This window comes from Pituophis catenifer, unplaced genomic scaffold, assembly GCF_029215685.1.
Source record: "Pituophis catenifer annectens isolate HBS135680 unplaced genomic scaffold, rPitCat1.0.hap2 SCAF_4, whole genome shotgun sequence".
In the NCBI taxonomy this organism is placed as follows: domain Eukaryota; kingdom Metazoa; phylum Chordata; class Lepidosauria; order Squamata; family Colubridae; genus Pituophis; species Pituophis catenifer.
This window is the reverse complement of record NW_027256884.1, coordinates 128,241,967-128,262,990: the sequence shown is the minus strand read 5'-3', so window position 1 is coordinate 128,262,990 and position 21,024 is coordinate 128,241,967. Positions and strand designations below refer to the sequence as shown.

General features: G+C 45.5%; 2 protein-coding genes across 2 annotated transcripts in view; both read left to right on the top strand.

Annotated features, from left to right (window-relative positions):
• The window catches only part of WNT11 (Wnt family member 11), a 530,657-nt gene that overhangs the window by 404,229 nt on the left and 105,404 nt on the right, over nt 1–21,024 (top strand). The window lies entirely within an intron of this gene.
• Nucleotides 1,022–12,235, top strand: THAP12 (THAP domain containing 12). The gene is made up of 5 exons (XM_070944082.1): nt 1,022–1,124; nt 4,173–4,293; nt 4,664–4,771; nt 7,526–7,562; nt 9,885–12,235. Exons 1-5 carry the CDS (start codon nt 1,036–1,038, stop codon nt 11,825–11,827), a joined length of 2,298 nt encoding a protein of 765 aa, XP_070800183.1. The 5' UTR covers nt 1,022–1,035; the 3' UTR covers nt 11,828–12,235.

Below are 21,024 nucleotides of genomic sequence, written 5' to 3'. Positions count from 1 at the left end.
CAAGCTAAGTCAATATTAAGCCAGATTCACGTAGCAACTGGGTTACTACCAGTTGCAGTGATTCGCTTAACAACTGGGTTACTCACAGTTGCAGTGATTCGCTTAACAACTGGGTTACTAACTTATCAACTGCACTGATCGACTTAACAGCGGAGGCCAGAAACGCCATCAAACGGGGCAAAACTCAATGAAGCGTCTCACTTAACGACAGAAAGTTTGGGCTGAATTGTGGTCGTACGACCAGGACTACCCGTGCTTACTTTAACAACTGCAGCAATTCAATTTGACATCCCTGGCAAGGAAGGTCGTCAAACGGGGCAAAACCCATGTGTCTCACTTAACGACAGAAAGTTTGGGCCGAATTGTGGTCGTTTGTCAAGGACTACCCATACTTATTTAACAACTGCGGCGATTCATTTGACATCCCGTGGCAAGGAAGCTCGTCCAACAGAGCAACGTTTCCCTTAAACGTCTCGCTTAACGACGGAAAGGTTGGGCTCCTTTGTGGTCGTTAAAGTCCAGGACTACCTGTGCTTACTTTAACAACTGCAGCGATTCAATTTGACATCCCTGGCAAGGAAGGTCGTCAAACGGGGCAAAACCCATGTGTCTCACTTAACGACCGAAAGTTTGGGCCGTACGTCGAGGACTACCCGTGCTTATTTAACAACTGCAAGTTCGGTGATTCCTTTGACATCCCTGTGGCCAAGGAAGCTCGTCCAACGGGGCAACGTTTTCCCTTGAGCGTCTCGCTTAACGACGGAAAGGTTGGGCTCCTTTGCCGTCGTTAAAGTCCAGTAAGTGCCTGTAGTTTAAAAAAAAAAAAAAAGGCGCCCGCGAGCGCCCTCTTGGGCAGGGAGGCGGGGGGAAGCTGCGCATGCGCGCCTGCGCCTCGATGGTGGTTGGCGGAGCGGCCGAGGGGCGCGCGGTGCCTGATGGGAAGGAGGCGGTGGCGGCGGCGAGTCCTCCTGCCGCCGCTGTCCGCTGCTGCTGCGCGGGCTCTTAAAGGGGCCGCCGCCTCCGCCGCGCCCGAGGATGCCGAACTTCTGCGCCGCCCCGAATTGCACCCGTAAAAGCACCCAGAGCGACCTGGCTTTCTTCCGTTTCCCGAGGGACCCCGCCCGGTTAGTGCAACACGCGTGTCCGAGTGCAAAGGGGGGGTGGGGCGGAGGAACAAGCGGGGATTGCATTCCCACGTGACGCTCTTGCAAACCCGGGTCGAGCTCTCTGCCACGCGTGCATCGCGGGGAAGCCCCAGCGCGGGTCGGGGGTGGGGCTCTTTCCAGCAGGGGATCGCTCCCCGAAGGGTAGGGGCGGTGGGTAAAAGGGTTGGGACTACAAAGCCCATCGGGCTGCGGAGCGCCCGGAGTCATTTTTGCAAAGCCCCCCCCCCCCTTGCACGTGCCCCGGCTTGGACTCCTCCCCAGGCTCGTGCTTCTTGTTCCAGATCTGTGGGACTACAGTGCCCGCGCCCGTTCCCCGAGGTGTTGCACTACAAAGCCCATTTCCTCCTAATCCTTCACCCTGAGGATTTCCAGCATTGGGCGACTACAATGCCCATTGCTCACCGCTGGTGGTTTCCAGATACAGTGCGGTTTCCCTGCCTGACAAGTGGCAGGTCTGTTGGACTACAGTGCCCATTTCTATTTCCCATGCCTGTTGGACTACATAGTCCATTCCTCCCCACCCTGCTGATTTCCAGAACTTTCAGAGTACGTTTGCCACCCTGATTTCTAGACATATCAGACTACAATGCCCATTTTCCATTTTGAAGATTTCCAGATCTGCTGGACTACAGTGACCATTCCCCGTTCCCACACTTATTGGACTACATAGTCCATTCCTCCTGTTTCCCACCCTGCTGATTTCCAGAGCTGGCCGACTACAATGCCCATTTCTCACACTGATGATTTCCAGATATATTAGACTATGGTGCCATTTCCCAGCCTGATGAGTTTGTAGATGTTGGACTACAGTGCCCATTCCCATTTTCCACACTTGTTGGACTACATAGTCTATTCCTCCTGTTTCCCACCCTGCTGATTTCCAGAACATTCGGAGTAAATTTGCCAGCCTGATTTCTAGACATATCAGACTACTATGCCCATTTTCCACTTTGAAGATTTCCAGATATGCTGGACTACAGTGCCCATTCCCCTTTCCCACACCTGTTGGACTACATAGTCCATTCCTCCTGTTCCCCACCCTGCCGATTTCCAGATCTTTCAGACTCCACTGCCCCATTGCCTACCCCAATTACTAGACCTATCAGACGACAATGTCCATTTTCCACCCTAGCGATTTCCACATCTGTTGGACTACGGTGCCCATTCGCATTTCCCGGAGCTGTTGGACTACATAATCCATTCCCCCTGTTTCTTACCCTGGTGTTTTCCAGAACTACAGTGTCCATTTCCTGACAGATCTCCAGATCTGTTCTCACCCAGATGGCATGGGTCGTGGTCCCAGGCTGGAGAATGGGCATTGTAGTCCACAATCCAGCGATTGCTAGGATGGAGTCAAATCAGGGGCGTTTGCAAGGGGGCAGTCCTGGGAATGAAGGGCACAGCTATGGGGTGCAAGCCCCGCCCCCTTTTTCACAGGCAATAACATTGTGCACAGGTGCAAATCGCAAGGCTGGGAATGGGTATTGTAGTCCAACATAGAAACCTGACATTAGAAAAAGATCTAGTGGTCCATGGGTCTGCCCTTGGAGTTTTTTTTTCTTTTTAATTTATGTATTTATTACTTTTTAATTATTATTTTTATTTTATACATATCTGAAAACCAAATGGGGGCAAAATATCTCAGTGGTTAAAGATGCTGAGCTTGTCAGCTGGAAAGCTGACACCACACGTTCGAGTCCCGCGTGCTGCAGGACGGGGTGACAGGTAGTTCCTCGACTTTTAACGACTGCAAGTGCAATTTATGCTGCAAACAGACGTTTATTAAGTGAGTTCTGCCCCCTTTTACTTGACTTTTCTTGTCACGGTCGTTATAGTGAATCATTACAGTTGTTAAATTAGTGACACGGTTTGTTCAGTGAATCGGCCTTCCCCGTTGAATTCGCTTGTCGGAAAGTCGCAAAAGGGGATTGCTGAAGACGCCATTTTGAGGCTTCAGTGTTGCCACGCTGGAGCTGAGGGGTAGGGACGGGGGGGAATAGAGATAGTTGGGGTTTGTAGCCAAAACAAAATACTTTCTCCTGGGAACCAAGGTCATTCCCACAGATGGCTGGAGAGAGGAGGAGTGAAGTTACCAGGCAACCAGGCGGCACCTTGATTGGACCATGTGACTAATTGTTTGGGAAAGGGGAAAAACTTTTACTTTTAATTAGGTGAAAACCAGCCTGTGCCAATACGATATGTCCAATAAACGTATTCTGTGAGGAATCTACCTGCCTCGGAGTCCTCTTTGCTATGGGTGTATTACTTGGAACCCTGACAGTCGCATGACCTGGGACACTTCAACCGTCATTAATACGAGTCAATTGCCAAGCGTCTGAATTTGGATCACATGACCATGGGGACGCTAACCACGGTTGTAAGTGAGGAAAAACGGTCATAAGTCACTTTTTTTTCACGGCCGTCGAACGGTCACTAAACAAAGTGTTGTAAATCAAGGACAGGACTGCCTGTACTTACCTCAGCTCCTGCCCACCTAGCCTCCACACGCATTTGCGCCACTCAGGTGACCCTGAGGAAACAGACAAATCTCCAAGTGGCCTCAACGACTCTCTAAAAAGGATGCCAATGACCAGCTGTCAGCAAGGAGTATCAATCCTTCCATCCTTCACCATCCAGTCAGAGCTGAAGAAGCTTCTGGGATGAGAAGCGAAACGTCTTCAAAATAAAAAAAACCAGAAAGTCCATTTGCCTCCTGAAAAAAAAGCACCTTTGGGGCAACCACGGCCATATGGGGGATGCTGCAAGGTTGTAAAGCATGAAAAACGGTCGTAAATCAGTTTTTTTCCGGGCCGTTGTAACCTTGAAGGGTGTCTCAGCGAACAGTTGAAAGTTAAGGACTCCCCCCCGTACAAAATTATAAACCCTCCTCTTTTGGCATCCGGCTTGGGAGCTGTTGGTCTGCAAAACTTCCAAGGAGCTGCTAAAATATGTTTTATTTATGTGAATTCTCTCTCTCTCTTTTTTTATTTTTATTTCTTTTGGCAGGTGCCAGCGATGGGTGGAGAACTGCCGAAGAGTCGATCTGGAAGATAAGACGCCTGATCAGCTGAACAAGCACTACAGGCTGTGCGCAGAGCATTTCGAAACCTCCATGATATGTCGGAGCGTAAGTGGAAGGAAGCTGTTGACGGTGTAACATGAATGAGAAGGGAAATTGGGAGAGCAAAATAGAAATAACAGATTACCAAAACCTCTCCTTTCCCCTTCCCTTCGTTCCTTTCCCTTTTTCCTTCTTTTCCCCTCCTTCCCTTCCTCCTTCCCTTTCTTTTCCCCTCCTTTCCTCCTTCCTTCCTTCCCCTTTTTCCTTCTTTTCCCCTCCTTCTCTTCTCTCTTCCCTTCCCCCTTCCCTTTCTTTTTCCCCTCCTTTCCTCCTTCCCTTCCCCCTTCCTTTTCTTTTTCCCCTCTTCTCCTTCCCTCCCTTCCCTTCGTTATCCCTTTCCTCCTCCCCTTTTCTTTGTTCTTTTTTTCTTTTCCAGAGCCCCTACCGGACGGTTTTACGTGACAACGCCGTGCCCACCATATTTGATTTGACGAGCCATTTGAATAACCCACACAGCAGGCACCGCAAAAGGATTAAAGAGCTGGTAGGTTTGGCTCAGGCTACATAGATCACGGACAGTAAATTCAAAGTGACGTCTATCTTCTAAATCTGCTTTTTTCCCCCCCAACGTGATTTTAAGATGTGTGGACTTCAATTCCCAGAGTTGAACTCTTCATTCTAACTAAAAGGGTCTCAAAGAATCAGTCCTTTTCCTTCGTCCCTCCTTCTCTCCCTCCCCTGTGTGTACATCTCTCTCTCCCTCCTTTCTTCCTTCCTTCCTTCCTTCTCCTTCCTTCCTTCCTCCCTCCTTCCCTCACATACATACATACATACATACATTTTCCTTCCATTTCTCTTTCCCTCCTTCTATCCCTCCCTCACATACATACATAATATTTTCCTTCCATTTCTCCTCCCTCCCTCCCTCACATACATATATATATTTTCCTTCCATTTCTCCTTTCTTCCTTCCTTCCTCCCTCCCTCCCTCACATACATACATACATTTTCCTTCCATTTCTCCTTCTCTCCTTCCTTCCTTCCTCCCTCCCTCACATACATACATACATTTTCCTTCCATTTCTCCTCCCTCCCTCCCATACATATATATATTCCTTCCATTTCTCCTTCCTTTCTTTCTTCCTCCCTCCCTCCCTCACATACATACATACATACATATTCCTTCCCTTCCTTCCTTCCTTCCTTCCTTCCTTCCTTCCTTCCCTCCCTCCCTCCCTCCCTCCCTCCCATACATATATATATATTCCTTCCATTTCTCCTTCCTTTCTTTCTTCCTCCCTCCCTCCCTCACATACATACATACATACATATTCCTTCCATTTCTCCCTTCCTTCCTTCCTTCCTTCCTTCCTTCCTTCCCTCCTTCTTTCCTTCCTTCCTTTCTTCCTCCCTCCCTCACATACATACATACATACATAAATACATATTCTTTCCATTTCTCCTTCTCTCCTTCTATCCCTCTCTCACATACATACATAATATTTTCCTTCTATTTCTCCTTCCTCTCTCCCTCCCTCTCTCCCTCACATACATATATATATATATTCCTTCCATTTCTCCTTTCTTCCTCCCTCCCTCCCTCACATACATACATACATACATATTCCTTCCATTTCTCCTTCCTTCCTTCCTTCCTTCCTTCCTTCCTTCCCTCCCTCCCTCCCTCCCTCCCTCCCTCACATACATACATATTTTCCTTCCATTTCTCCTCCCTCCCTCACATACATATATATTCCTTCCATTTCTCCTTCCTTCCTTTCTTCCTCCCTCCCTCACATACATACATACATACATACATACATACATTTTCCTTCCATTTCTCCTTCCCTCCTTCCTTCCTTCCCTCCCTCCCTCCCTACATATTTTCCTTCCATTTCTCCTTCCTTCCTTCCTTCCTTCCCTCCCTCCCTCCCTCACATACATACATACATACATTTTTCTTCCATTTCTTTTTCCTTCCTCCTTCTCATCTCTCCTCCCTCCCTTTCTTCCATCCATCTGTCCATCCATTATACATACATACATACATACATTTTCCTTCCATTTCTCCTCCCTCCCTTCCTGTCCCATGGAACCGCAGCTGTCTCTCATGTCACATCAATGGTTCGATGGATCAGCCAAAAATGTGTTTTTGTTTCTGTTCTTAATAGAATCTTCCTCGAGCAAAAGAAAGATTCTGTCAGAGGGAGAAAAAAACGTTAATTTAACATTATTGTCAGTGTAACTTTTGTTAAATTTTGCTTTCTGTAACTACTCTGTGACTGTGTTAACTTAAAATTTAAATGACAAGCATATTCTTTTTCTCCCTTTTGGTAATATTTCATTAACATACATATAAAAATCTGTGTTTAAAATATTTCGTGGCCTCTTTCCATCAGGCTGGAACCCATTATCCTATTTTTTCCATCGGAATATCATTTTGAATAGTGCCCGTTCGAATAATGCCGCCATTTTGTGCAATGCATTAACGGCACTCAATTAAAACTGACCTGTTCAGAAAGTTTGTGTGGTGCTCTAAATAATATCAGCTCTTTTTTCTAGAAGAATTCAGTTTATTGTTTTGAAAGGTTAACCCTGGCAAGAATCAAACGGTCGATGTTCAGAAAATGCCTACAGGGGGACAGCAAAAATAGGGAGGAATATGTTGGGAATAACAGCAAAAATGAAATGTATAAGTTGAATTTAACAATAGAAATAAAGATGATAATGATGAGTTCAACAGTAAAATAAAATGATTATGTTGGAGTTAATAGCTAAGAAATAAAGATGATAATGATGAGTTCAACAGTAAAATAAAATGATTATGTTGGAGTTAATAGCTAAGAAATAAAAATGATTATGTTGTAAAATAATGAAGATGATTAAAATGGGAGTAATAGTTATAATATTTCTTAAATGTTTATAATAATTGTAATGATTTATATTGTTAAAAGATATCAATCTAAGCAAAAAGGAAGAGAAAAATGGTTAGGATCTAAGATTTAAGTAATGGGTTTTTGGGATAATGGCATAATTGATAGAACTTAGAGAAATAATTGTGTAAAATATTAAGTTGTGTTAATTAGAAGTTAAGAATTGTTAGTGGTTTGTATTAATTTGTGACCAGATCAATGCTTCGTTTTGGAAAAGATGTGTTTTATGTTTATGTTTTAAAAAATAAAAAAAAAAACTTTTTTCAAAAAAAAGGAAGAAAATGCCTACAGGATTCCTTTGAATCGTGCTTCAAATGCTTCTCAAATGCATCGTTTTAAAAAACCTCTCCCTTTTCAATCCCTAGAGTGAAGAGGAAATACGAACATTAAAACAGCAAAAGAGTAAGTTGAACTACTTATTTTTTTAGAATTGGGTAGTACATCAGTAACAATGTGCAGTAAAATGGTTTTAGGATCCCATCAGGGTCAGTCACCGGAATCAGAAGTTAAATCTTCTGAGCTTTCGAACCCATCCCAGGCTTCAATCACTTCCCTGGCTGTTTTTGTACCTGCTCAGCCAACAATCTTAGTAGCTGAGAAATTGAATGTACAGTAGTGGCCAAAATCGTGGAAACCTTTTGGGAAAAGTGTATTTTCTAAAACTAGCTTATAACACCACTTTTTGGGGGGAGTAGTACCATAAAATTATATATCAATGGAAAAGATAATTTAATCAAGAATGTCATGCAATAACTTTTAAGAAGGATTTGCTATTAGAATAGCAGTTACAGTATAAAGAAGAAAAATGAAACACATAGAAAAAACAAGGTATACAAAAATTATCATTAATACTTAGTTGGGTAAACTTTAGCATGAATTACGCCCTTAAAACGTCTTCCCATGGACTGAATCAAGTCTTTTAGTTCTGCAGCTGTTATCACGTGAAACCAAGATGGAATGATGGCTTCTATTAACTGGGTTTGATTGCTGGGCCGCTTCTGACTAACCAGTTTCTTTTGTCGGCTCCATAGATTTTCAATTGGGTGAAGGTCTGGGCTATTCCTAGGCCATTCCAGCAGTGGAATAGGATTATCTTGAAACTGCCCCCCAAAAAGTGGTGTTATTAGCCATCAAACCTCAAAAATACACTTTTCCCAAAAATACACTTTTCCCACTACTGTATGTCCTTGTTTGCTGCAGTGTGAGGCTACCAATAAGTTTGGATCTCCTCATCTGACCGCTTGCTTGTGATCTTGCAATCTGGTGGTTATCTTCCTACTGTACATAAGTCACAGGAACAATCCATGCAGGGGATCCAGTAGATCACATTAGAAGTATCTCCCGCCTTCAAGCGATCTTTAAATCTAGTTTTAGCCTTCCTGTGGAGTTGATTTTACATCAGCCTCCCGGGGTAGGCCAGATCAGGGAGTCAGCTTCTTGAGAAAGCTAAAACTACTTTTTTTTAAAGATGAGTTGAATGTTATCTTGTTTGCCAGGACTTAAAGTATGTTTCAAACCCATCACCCCCTTTGAATGGGTGATATTACTTGAATATGTCCATCAAAATTATCTTCCTTATTCTCCACAGGACCAGTTAAGGTAGGATTTGGTATGGGCATCCTGTTTTCCCTTATCTTTCCCACTGGTGTCTTTGCTCCTCGGAATTCTTAGAAAGTTTTCAAAAATATATATATAGCTGTCTCTCCCTTCCTCCTTTCTCTCTCTTTCACTTCTTTCCTCCTTTCCTTCCTCCCTCCTTTCTTCCTTCCTTCCTTCCCCTTTTTCACTTCCTTCCTTTCCCTTTCTCTCTCGTTCACTTCCCTCCTCTGTTCCTTCCTTCCTTCCCCTTTTTCACTTCCTTCCTTTCCCTTTCTCTTTCTCATTCACTTCCCTCCTCTGTTCCTTCCTTTCCTCCCTCCCTTCTTTCTTTCCTTCCCCTCTTTTCTCTTTTCCTTCCTATCTCCCTTCCTTCCCCCCCTTTTCTCTCTCTTTCACTTTCCTCCTCCTTTCTTTTCTCCCTTCCTTCCTTTTTTCCTTTCGCCCTCCCTCTCGCTTTTCCATCCTTTCTTCCTTCCTTCCTTCCCCTTTTCTCTTTCACTTCCTTCCTACCTTCCTTCCTTTCTGTTTTTCTCTCTCGTTCACTTCCCGCCTCCCTTCCCTCTGTCCCTCCCTTCTTTCCTTCCCCTTTTCTCTTTTACTTCCTTCCTATCTTCCTTCCTTCCTTCCTCTCCCTCTTTTCTCTTTCTTTCACTTCCCTCCTCCCTTCCCTCCTTCCCTGGTTGACTCTCGGCCAATCCCCAGGAGATGACGACTTCTAGTCCCGCCTTAGGCATGAAAGCCAGCTGACTGACTTTGGCCCAATCACCAAGAGACAGTGAGTTGTAGTCCCGCCTTTGGCACGAAAGCCAGCTGACTGACTTCAAGCCAATCATTCTCTTTCTCTTTCTCTCTCTCTCTCCCTCTCCTTCCCTCCCTCTCTCTCTCTCCCTTCCTCCTCCCCCCCTCTCTCTCTCTCCCTAGCCCACCTCACAAGGTTGTTGTGGGGAAAAGGAGGAAGGTGTAGTAAACACAGTACGTCTTAGCCACCTGAGTTACTTTTATAGTAATAAGATGGGATAAAAACAAATGATACAATTAAAGTGTTTTAACCTCTCAGTAGTTTGAAGAGAATGTTTTGGTATCACTAGCGGGTTAATATTAAATAAACTCTTCCAATTTCCCTAGTTGACGAAACTTTTGAACAAGAAAAGACCAACTCCGAATCCAAGAACGACGTCCAGAATCCAGCCTCAGAAGAAGGCCGAGAGGAGCCGACCGACGATGACATCCCGTTAACCCAGGAAGAGCGGGAAAACAAGGATTACCTCAAATCGTTATTTGAGATTTTAATTCTCATGGGCAAACAAAACATCCCTCTGGATGGCCACAATGCCGACGAGCTTCCCGAAGGAATTTTCACCCCGGATAATTTCCAAGCCCTCTTGGAATTCCGGATCAATTCCGGAGACGAAGTTCTGAGGAAACAGTTCGAGACCACGGCCGTAAACCTGGCCTATTGCTCCAAAACCCAACAGAAACAAATGCTGGAGATTTGTGAGAATTGTGTGCGAGAAGAAATGCTGAGGGAAGTGAGGGACTCTCAGTTTTTCTCCATCGTCACCGACGAAGTGGTGGACTTGGCTGGCGAGGAACACTTGCCCATCCTGGTGAGATTTGTGGACGACGCTCACAACTTGCGAGAAGAATTTGTCGGCTTCTTACCTTACGAAGCCGACTCGGAAATCTTAGCGGTGAAGTTCCACACCACCATTACCGAAAAGTGGGGCTTAAACATGGAGTATTGTCGAGGTCAGGCCTACGTCGTTTCCAGCGGGTTTGCTTCTAAAATGAAGACCGTGGCCACGAGGATTTTGGAAAAGTATCCTCAGGCCATTTATACATTGTCTTCTTCATGTGCCTTGAACCTCTGGTTAGCCAAATCGGTTCCCGTCCTGGGCATTTCGGTGGCGCTGGGAACCATGGAGGAAGTCTGCTTGTTCTTCCTGCGATCCCCTCAGATGTCAGCCGGGCTGGACAACATCCTCTCCGTCCTCTTTCATAACACTGAAGAGAAAGGGAATTCGCTGAAGGAGATCGCCCGTTCTCACTGGACGGGACGCCACGACAGCTTTGAGATCGTGGTTGACCTTCTCCAAGCTCTGGTGCTCTGCTTGGACGGCGTCAACGACACTTCCGTGGCGTGGAACAGCTCCCTGGTGGGACAAGCGAACATTCTCTCCATGGCCCTGGCGAATTTTGACTTTGTCGTCACGGTGGTCATCATCAAGAACGTTCTCTCGTTTACCAGAGCTTTTGGAAAGAATCTCCAGGGCCAAACGTCCGACGTTTTCTTCGCAGCCAGCAGCTTGACCGCCGTCTTGCATTCCCTCAACGAGGTGATGGAGAACATCGAGGTGTATCATGAGTTCTGGTTTGAGGAAGCCACCAACTTAGCTTCCAAGCTGGATCTCCCCATTAAATTGCCCGGGAAATTTTACCGAGCCCAACAGGGAAATATGGATTCTGAGATCACTCCGGAGAATTACTACAAAGAAGTCCTCAGCATCCCAACGGTGGAGCACATCATCCAGGAGTTGAAGGATATCTTCTCAGAACAGCACTTGAAGGCCCTCAAGTGCTTGTCTCTAGTGCCTTCGGTCATGGGGCAGCTCAAATTCAATACCTCTGAGGAACATCATGCCGATATGTACAAGAATGACCTCACGAACCCGGATACCCTCTCCGCGGAGCTTCACTGCTGGAGAATCAAGTGGAAACACCGCGGAAAGGACATCGAACTCCCTACCACCATCCACGAGACCCTCCACCTACCCGACATCAAGTTTTTCCCCAACGTCTACTCCTTGCTGAAGGTCCTTTGCATCCTGCCCATCATGAAAGTGGAGAACGAGAAGTTCGAGATCGGCAGACGGCGTCTGAAGGCCTACCTCAAGAACACGGTGACCGAGCAACGTTCCAGTAACTTGGCCCTGTTGAACATAAACTTTGACATCAAACACGACTTGGACTTAATGGTGGACACTTACATGAAACTCTATCCGGAGAAAGCCGAATTTCAAGAGGAGTTTCTTCCTCCTCGCAATTCCGAAGAGGTCCAAGAGACTTAACCGAAACGAGGGGTAGTGTGGACCACCGGCGTGGTTGAGATGCATCATTTGGCCTTCTAAAAGAAAATTAATAATAATAATAAGAGTCCATTCCGCACCCCTACTTGAAGTAGTAGAGCCCCTTACGTTGTAGGCCTGTTGTGAAAGGAGTCGCAGATAATTTAACCAGCTCTGTTTTTGCAGCTGGGCATATAAAGCACTCGAGTTCTTCCTTGGTTTATTGCCAAGAAAAGCCAGTTCCTAAAGAAAAAAAAAAGTGTGTATTGATTGTTAATTTCGTTCCTCTGTCCCAAAATTCCAGGCCCAAGAAAAGAAGAATTTAATTTTGACCTAAGCTATGCTGCGGAGCATGTACTTTTCCATCTCTTGAACCCTTTGCTAAGAGGGGGGAAAAATGGTCTGAGATTCTTCTAAAGGTCTAATAGACCAGAGATGTCCAATCTTAGGCCATTTTAAGACTGGTGGACTTCAACTCCCAGAATTCCCCAGCCAGCCATGGCTGAGGAATTCTGGGAGTTGAAGTCCACAAGTCTGGGAGTTGAAGTCCAAAAGTCTTAAAGTGACTTAAGGTTGGACACTCCTTAGTCTATACCAAGGGTTTTTAAACCTGAGGACTGACCCAGTTAGCTGAACTAAAGTTATCATTTCTACGAGGCTTCTAATGTTATTTCAGAAAAAAGAAATTTTGTGAATCCGGGGACTGTTTTCAGAATTGCAGCTCCCTTTTATTCATCAAGGTTTGTTTGACTTGTTCTTCTCGGTCCCTTTTCCAACCGATTTGAACCCATACAGAAGACTGTGGGTTGTTTTTTTTTTTACCCCTTCCACAAATGAATTAAGTTCTCTTATGAAAACTAAGACTTTGTAAAAGCGATGGCCAGCTAGGTTTATTTTTCTGATGAATTACCAATGACTTCCACGATAACTTGGTAAACGAGCAAACAATGGGCTCTGAAATTTGGAAACTTTTTTTTTTTTTTTAATGTAGAATTGCTACAAAACCTTTTTGGAAATATTTTTGGCCAAAAGAAGGTGGGGGAAATGATTTTTTTTTTTTTTTTTTTTGGTATAGTTTCTTTTCCATGCAGAAATAAAACGTGAATTTGCTATTTTGGTCTGAGCTGTTGGTTGTAGCAGTAAAAGATTCGCTGTCGTTCTAATTGGGCTTGGAAGCTAAACCACGGTGTGGCTCATTTTAACACGTTTTAACTTCGATTATTATTATTATTATTATTATTATTATTATTATTATTATTATTATTATTATTTATTGAATTTATATCCCGCCCTTCTCCCCGAAGGGACTCAGGGCGGTGAACAGCCGAAAATTAAAATAACAATATAAAAGTTAAGATAACTAAAAATAAATTAAATTAAACGGCCGCCCCAATTTAAAACCCCAAGCTATACAATTAAAAAGCTAACCCATAAAACCTATTCAGGCCAGGCCGGCTTGCTGAAATAAAAACGTCTTCAGGGCCTTACGGAAAGTGCGGAGATCCGGGATCATTCGTATTCCGGGAGGTAGCTCGTTCCAGAGGGCGGGTGCCCCCACAGAGAAGGCTCTCCCCCTGGGAGTCGTCAGTCGACATTGCTTGACTGACGGCACCCTGAGGAGGCCCTCTCTGTGAGAGCGTATTGGCCGGTGGGAGGTTATCGGTAGCAGAAGGCGGTCTCGTAAATACCCTGGCCCTAAGTCATGGAGCGCTTTAAAGGTGAGAACCAACACCTTGAAGCGCACCCGGAAGACCACCGGGAGCCAGTGCAGCTCGCGCAGGAGAGGTGTTATATGGGAGCGCCATGTCGCTCCCGTAATCACCTGCGTGGCCGCATTCTGGACCAGTTGGAGCCTCCGGGTGCTCCTCAAGGGGAGCCCCATGTAGAGAGCATTATAGTAGTTTATCTCGAAGTAAAATTTCCTAACCGGTGAAATCACTTCGATAAATCCTCGACATATGACCATAATGGAGCCCAGAACTATGATCATAAGTTGTTGGTCATTAATTAAGTGGCTCACCAAAGTAGGGTTATATGACTGGGAGGGGACGGCTCAGCCACAGAACTTCAAATCTGGATTCTTTTTGGGTCCGTCTTAATTTTGAACGGTTGCTAAGCAACCTGTTGTAAGTGGAGGACTCCCTGTATCATTGCCCCCAAAACAACAAAGATGTCATAAAATCACTTAGAAGTTGCGTTCAACCCCAAGAGGAATTTTTTTTTTGTAATAATCAAAGCCTTTTTCTTCAATCTGGCCATCCTGTATTTTCAATCTAAGCTATTTCAAGACGTGGGGACTTCAACTCCCAGAATTCCCCAGCCAGCCGTGCGTCCAATATTTGAGGGGGCCGTCACAGAGAGTTGGGGGTTCAACCTGTTCTCCAAAACACCTGAAGGCAGGACAAGAAGTAAGAGATGGAAGGTCATTAAAAACGGACCCAGCCTAGAACTAAAGAGAAATTAGAACAATTAATCCGTGGAACTACTTGCCTCCAGAAGTTATGAGTGCTCCAACACTGCAGGTTTTTTTTAAAAAAATTGGACAACCACTTGTCTGAAATAGTTTAGGGCAGTGATGGCTAACCTTTTTGCCATCGTGTGCCAAAAGCAGGGGGAGCCTGAGGGGTCACACCCGTGTGTGCCCACATCCATAATTCTATGTGCACTGCCCCGCCACATATGTGCATGCCCCCCGCCCCCCACTTTTGGCATGTGATGGCACGGTGGGCCCAGTAGGCCCATTTTTCACCCTCCCCAGATTCCAGAGGCTCTCTAGGAGCCTGGGGAGGGCGAAAATGACCTTCCCTACCCCCCCAGAGAGAGACCCTCCAGAGGCCAGAAACAGCCTGTTTGCTGACTTCCAGTGAGACCAGAAGGCCCGTTTTTCGCTCTCCCCAGCCTCCAGAGCCTTTTTAGGAGCCTGGGGAGGGCAAAAAAGGGCCTCCCCCCCCCCGGAGGCCGGAAACAGCCTGTTTCCCGACTTCTAGTGGGGCCAGAAGGCCCGAAAATCAGCTGGAGCTGAGCTCGCGTGCACACTGATATGGCTCCGTGTGCCACCTGTGCCACGCGTGCCATAGGTTCGCCATCACGGGTTTAGGGCTTCCCGCTCGAGCAGGGGGTTGGACTAGAAGACCTCCGAGGTCCCTTCCAACTCTGTTATTCTGATTTTATCAAACGAACCACTAGATGGCGCCAGAGTCCCATCTCTCAACTCAACAAGCTTGAATTTGTACATTTTCTATCTTTTAAAAAAATTTCCGTTTTAAATGAAATAAATCTTTTTTTTCCTTCTTCCCTCTCCTCTAGGTTTCTGCTCACTACATTCCCCGTATTTGGGGACATTGCATAATAACAGGAGGGAATTCCAAGCAAGTAAAATAAAATGGATCTACTTTCTTGGAAAGTTCCAAGAAAGATATTTATTTATTTATTTATTTTATTTTATTGAATTTATATACCGCCCTACTCCCGAAGGACTCAGGGCGGTGAACAGCCATAGAATAAAACATAAAAATACAAAATTTAAAATAAAATAAAACGAATTAAGTAATTTGGCTGAACAAATTTAAAAACCCCAATAATTTAAAACCAAATTTAAAATTTCCATTTAAAAAGGGGAAAGACTTAGGTCAGGCCAGCTTGATGAAATAAGAAAGTCTTGAGCACGTGACGGAAGGTACGCAGATCCGTATCTCCGGAGATATGGAGGATCTCCGTAAAATCCCCCAAGGGGATTTTAGCTCAAAAACCATCTGTTATCCCAAGGAATGGGTCATGTCCACAAACCTTCCTGTTTTATATTCGTTTTTGGAGCTTCTTCCCCTTTTGTTATTATCTTACGATTGAATTATAGGATGGTGGAGTTGGAAGGGGCCACCGAGATCACTTAGTCCACCCTTCAAATGTGCAGGCCTCCTCTCTCAAATCTCCATCGATGGAGGACTCAACCGATATCTGAAAGACCCTCCTATGCTCAGTCCTTTTTTCTATTCCTCCTGGGATTTTAATTATGATTGTACTTGAACTTTTAATTTCTAGATCAGAATTTCTCAACCTTATCCACTTTATGTGGTATGGACTTCAACTCCCAGAATTCCCCAGCCAGCCATGGCTGGCTGGGGAATTCTGGGAGTTGAAGTCCACCCTTTCTTAAAGTGGCCACGGTTCAGAAACAAGTGGTTTTAAAAACATGTTGAGAAACGGGACTAAATGCATTTTTCTCGGCCTTTTGGAAAACGAAGAGGCCGCGGAACGTTCTGGATCGACTGGACAACCATATTGAAAGTAGGAGTTCCAGCGAGGCCCAGCCTCTGGTGTGAGATGTCGTGCGTTGCCATCCCACAACATCTGCAAGGCATTTTAATATCCAGTTTCTAGCCAGCTTTGTGCGTCCCAATGATTTCTAGATGTGTGGATCTGATCTCCCAGAATTCTCAGCGCTGGCCTTGTGGCTAGGGAATTCTGGGAGTTGTAGGCCACCTATCTGGAGTTTGCATTGGAAACAGTGGTTAGAATCCACTCATGGGAATTTTTCCGCTCCATTTTGGAAAATTTTAGTCCATTTTGAACTATTAAAAAGCCCCCAATAGCTCCCACATTAATTCTGCTGACCAGAATTGACAATCCTGGTCACCTGGTATGAGCCATCCATGATGTCATTGCACATCTATGATGTCATTGTGCCCGCCATGACACCCTGGCCTTGACTTAGGTTGCATTAACAGAAGGATAGGATCAAGGTCATGCAAAGGGTTGATATAGGTCAGTGATGTATAACCTTTTTGCCATCGCGTGCCAGGAAGGGGGGGGCGGGGGAGGTTCGCGTGCACGTGTGCCCACACCCATAATTCTATGCACCCCACTTCGCGCATGCGACCCCCCCTTCCCCCCGCTCCTAGCACACGATGGCCTGGTAGGCCCGTTTTTCTTTCTCACCTGGCTCCAGATCCTCTCTATGCATCTGGGGAGGGCGAAAATAGCCTTCCCCACCCCCTCGGAGGCCCAAAACGGCCCGTTTCCCAACTTCTGGTTGGACAGGAAGTGACTTTTTTGCTGTCCTCAGCCTCCAGAGACTCCAACGCATGCACACCGGAGCTGAGCTGGCGTGCCAGGCAACATGGCTCCGCGTGCCACCTGTGGCACGCGTGCCATAGGTTCGCCATCATGGATATAGGTAGTCCTCGACGTTGCATTAACAGAAGGATAGGATCAAGGTCACGCAAAGTGTTGATACAGGTAGTCCTCGACGTACGACTCACAATTGAACCCAAAATTTCTCTGGCTAAGTGACACAGTTACCGTACTTTTTCGGAGTATAAGACGCACTTTTTTGCCCCCTAAAAGAAGGTGGAAATGTTGGTGCATCTTATACACCGAATATAGCCATTTTTGGTCTCCCAAAACCCTGCCCCGCATGTCCCATTTTTGCAAAAAAACGGGGTGCGCAGAGGATTTGGGGGGCCTGCAGAGTGCTCCTGGGGGCTGGGGAGGGCAAAAATGTGACACGTGGAAGGTTTGGGAGGCCAAAAACGGACCCGTTTATGGCCTCCCGAACCCCCCTCACGCATCGTGTTTTTGCCCTCCCCAGACCCCAGGAGCACTCTGCAGGCCCCCCAAATGCTCTTCGCATCCCGTTTTTGCCCATTTTTTCCAAAAACGGGATAGGCAGAGGGTTTGGGAGGCTTGCAGAGTGCTCCTGGACGCCAGGGAGGGCAAAACCGGACATGCGGAGGCCAAACACTTATTTTTTTTTCTTGTTTTCCTCTTCAAAACCTTGGTGCGTCTTATACTCCGGTGCGTCTTACAGTCTGAAAAATACGGTAAGTGAACATTGCCCCGTTTTACGATCTTCCTTGCCACCATCGTTAAGTGAATTGGGCTTCCCCATTTGACTTTGCTTGTCAGGAGGTCGCAGAAGGGGATCACGTGACACCCCCCCCCCGGCAAGGACTCTACGACCATCATAAATATGAGCCGGTTGCCACGCGTCTGAATTCGGATCACGTCACCGTGGGGGATGCCGCAATGGTTGTAAGGGTGAAAAACGGTCATAAATCACTTTTTTTCAGTGACGTAAGTTTGAACGGTCACTAAGTGAACTGTTGTAAGATGAGGACTACCTTTGCCACTTGATAATGCTTTGATGAGACCGTGCTTGGAATCCTGCATCCAATTTTGGACGCCATTTTGTAAAAAAAGATGTGGAGATTCTAGAAAGAGTGCAGAGAAGAGCAACAAAGAGGATTAGGGGACTGGAGGCTCAAACATACGAAGAACGGTTGCAGGAACTGGGTATGTCTAGTTTAATGAAAAGAAGGAATAGGGGAGACATGATAGCAGTCTTCCAATATCTCAGGGGCTGCCCCAAAGAAGAGGGAGTCAAGCTATTCTCCAAAGCACCTGAGGGCAGGACAAGAAGCAATGGATGGAAACTAATGAAGGAGAGAAGCAACCTAGAACTAAGGAGAAATTTCCTGACAGTGAGAACAATTAATCAGTGGAACTACTTGCCACCAGAAGTTGGGAATGCTCCAACACTGGAGGTTTTCAAAAATAGACTGGACAACCATTTGACCAACATGATATAAAATCTCCTGCCTTGAGCGTGGGGTTAGTCTACTTTCACTTACTCCTTTGTCAAGGATTAGTCTAGAAGACCTCTTGAGGTTCCAGCCATAAAATTCTACGTTCAGTTACTGCTTTGTCAAGCAAGGGGTTAGTCTAGAGGACCTCTGAAGTCCCTTTCCAGCCCTAAGATTCTACTCTCAACTACTGCTGGAATAGAATAGAATAGAATAGAATAGAATAGAATAGAATAGAATAGAGTTTTTTAATTGTATTGCTAGGGGTTTTAAATTGGGGCGGCCGTTTAATTTAATTTATTTTTAATTTTTTTTTTTTAATTTGCTTTATATGCCGCCCTTCTCCGGAGACTCAGGGCGGCTTACAGTGCGTTAAGCAATAGCCTTCATCCTTTTGCATATTCATACAAAGTCAGCTTATTGCCCCCACAAACTGGGTCCTCATTTAACCTACCTTAGAAAGGATGGAAGGCTGAGTCAACCTTGAGCCTGGTAAGATTCGAACCTGCAGTAATTGCAGGCAGCTGGTCTTAATAACCAGCTTAATAACAGGGTGCCTTAGACCACTGTACTATCAAGGCCCTTAAAATTTTAACTTTTATATTGTATGTTATTTTAATTCTCGGCTGTTCACCGCCCTGAGTCCCTTTGGGGAGAAGGGCGGGATATAAATTTAATAAATGAAATAAATAAATAAAATAATAACTTTATTGTCACTTTGAATGTACACTAATCGGCATACATTAAAATGAAATTTCGTTGCATACAGCTACTAACTGAAGCTACTAAGTTAAGTTACTAACTTAAACAGTTGCAGTGATCCACTTTTTCTTTTTCTTTTTTTAATTTGATTTATTTGCCGCCCTTCTCCGGAGACTCAGGGCGGCTTACAATGCGTTAAGCAATAGCCTTCATCCTTTTGTATATTTATACAAAGTCAGCTTATTGCCCCCCACAAACTGGGTCCTCAATTTACCCACCTTAGAAAGGATGGAAGGCTGAGTCAACCTTGAGCCTGGTGAGATTCGAACTTGCAGTAATTGCAAGCAGCTGGTGTTAATCACAGTGCTATCAGTCTGCTGAGCCACCAGGCCCGTTTAGAAAGGCCTGGTGGCTCAGCAGACTGATGCGTGGCAAGAAAGGCCGTGAATGGGGCAAAATTCACTTAACAAACGTCTCACTTAGCAACAGAAATTTTGGACGAAATTGCAGTCGTAAGCCGAGGACCACCTAAACGGAGTGGGAAGACCTTATATACCATCTCTGACAAATGGTTGTCCAATCTCTTCTTGAAAACCTCCAGTGTTGGAGCATCGACAATTTCTGGAGGCAAGTTGTTCCACTGGTTAATTGTTCTAACAGTTAAGAACTTTCTCCTTAGTCCTCAGTTGCTTCTCTCCTTGATTCGTTTCCATCCATTGCTTCTTGTCTGTTCTGTCCCCCACCCACACGCACACACACCAACAGACGTTCAAGAGTTAAAGACCAAACCAGCCGACAAAATCCTTTTCCTTATGATAACGGAACTTGGCAACAACCTAGTGGCTGCCTGCCAAGAGTTTATTATTTACGAAGAGGAGAGATAACTTCTCCCCACTCCTGGTACATCAAAAGAAACAGCTCAATAATTACGGAGTTAATCAAGTCCAGAGATAATCCAGCAAAGTCTATAGCCAAAAGTCCGGCAATGCAGAATGGCGTGGAAGCTTTCAGCTTTGTTCGTCACAAGGTTTGACTGGCCACCACGCTCCCTTTTATACCCTGTGGGGTGTGGTCCAGTGACTCAGCCTAATCTCGGCACACCTTTCCTTCTGTTGCGCGTGCTTATCTCTGCGACGCTGGCGTGGATCCAGCCAAGACTCATTACCCTCATCACTGTCCATCGGTGGCTGCATGGACATGCTTGGCCCCGGCCCTATCTCTTGCCCTTCGGCGGACACCGAAGGCATTGCCAGAGAGGAGGGTCCTGGAGAGGCAGGCCTTGCCAACTCCTCTCCTTCACTCTCGGAGTCCTCTCCTGCCGATGACACAGGCTCAGATAACGGAGCCACAACATTGTCCTACCTTCAGGTGCTTTGGAGAATAGAATAACAGAATAACGTAGTTGGAAAAGGGACCTTGGAAGTCTTCTAGTCCAACCCCTTGCCTAGGCAGGAAACCCTACACCACTTCAGGCAAATGGCTGTCCAGTCTCTTCTTAAAAATTTCCAGTGTTGGAGCATTTACAACTTCTGGTGGCAAGTTGTCCCACTTGATTAATTGTTCTCACTGTCAGGAAATTTCTCCTTTGTGGATAACAACTTTTGTTTCTCTCTGGTATGGCCGTTGGACGCTGAAAATTTCAGAGTCAAATCCAGATGGGACCGGATGTTATTACTGACCAATGTTGACGTAACCAGAAGAGTGAAGCGTTATGGAACCATGGATGGATGATGCTCTATATGGAGTACATCCATGAAGTTCACGGATGAGATGTAGAGGGCCAAGAAAGGGCATTTTCGGAGTCTTATTTTGCTGGCCAAATCATTGTATTTTAGCCCGGCTATAATAATAATAAAAAGAATTCCTCTGCCAATTCCAGAGTGCGTCCAGGGCTTCGGTTTCGCACGATAGGAATTC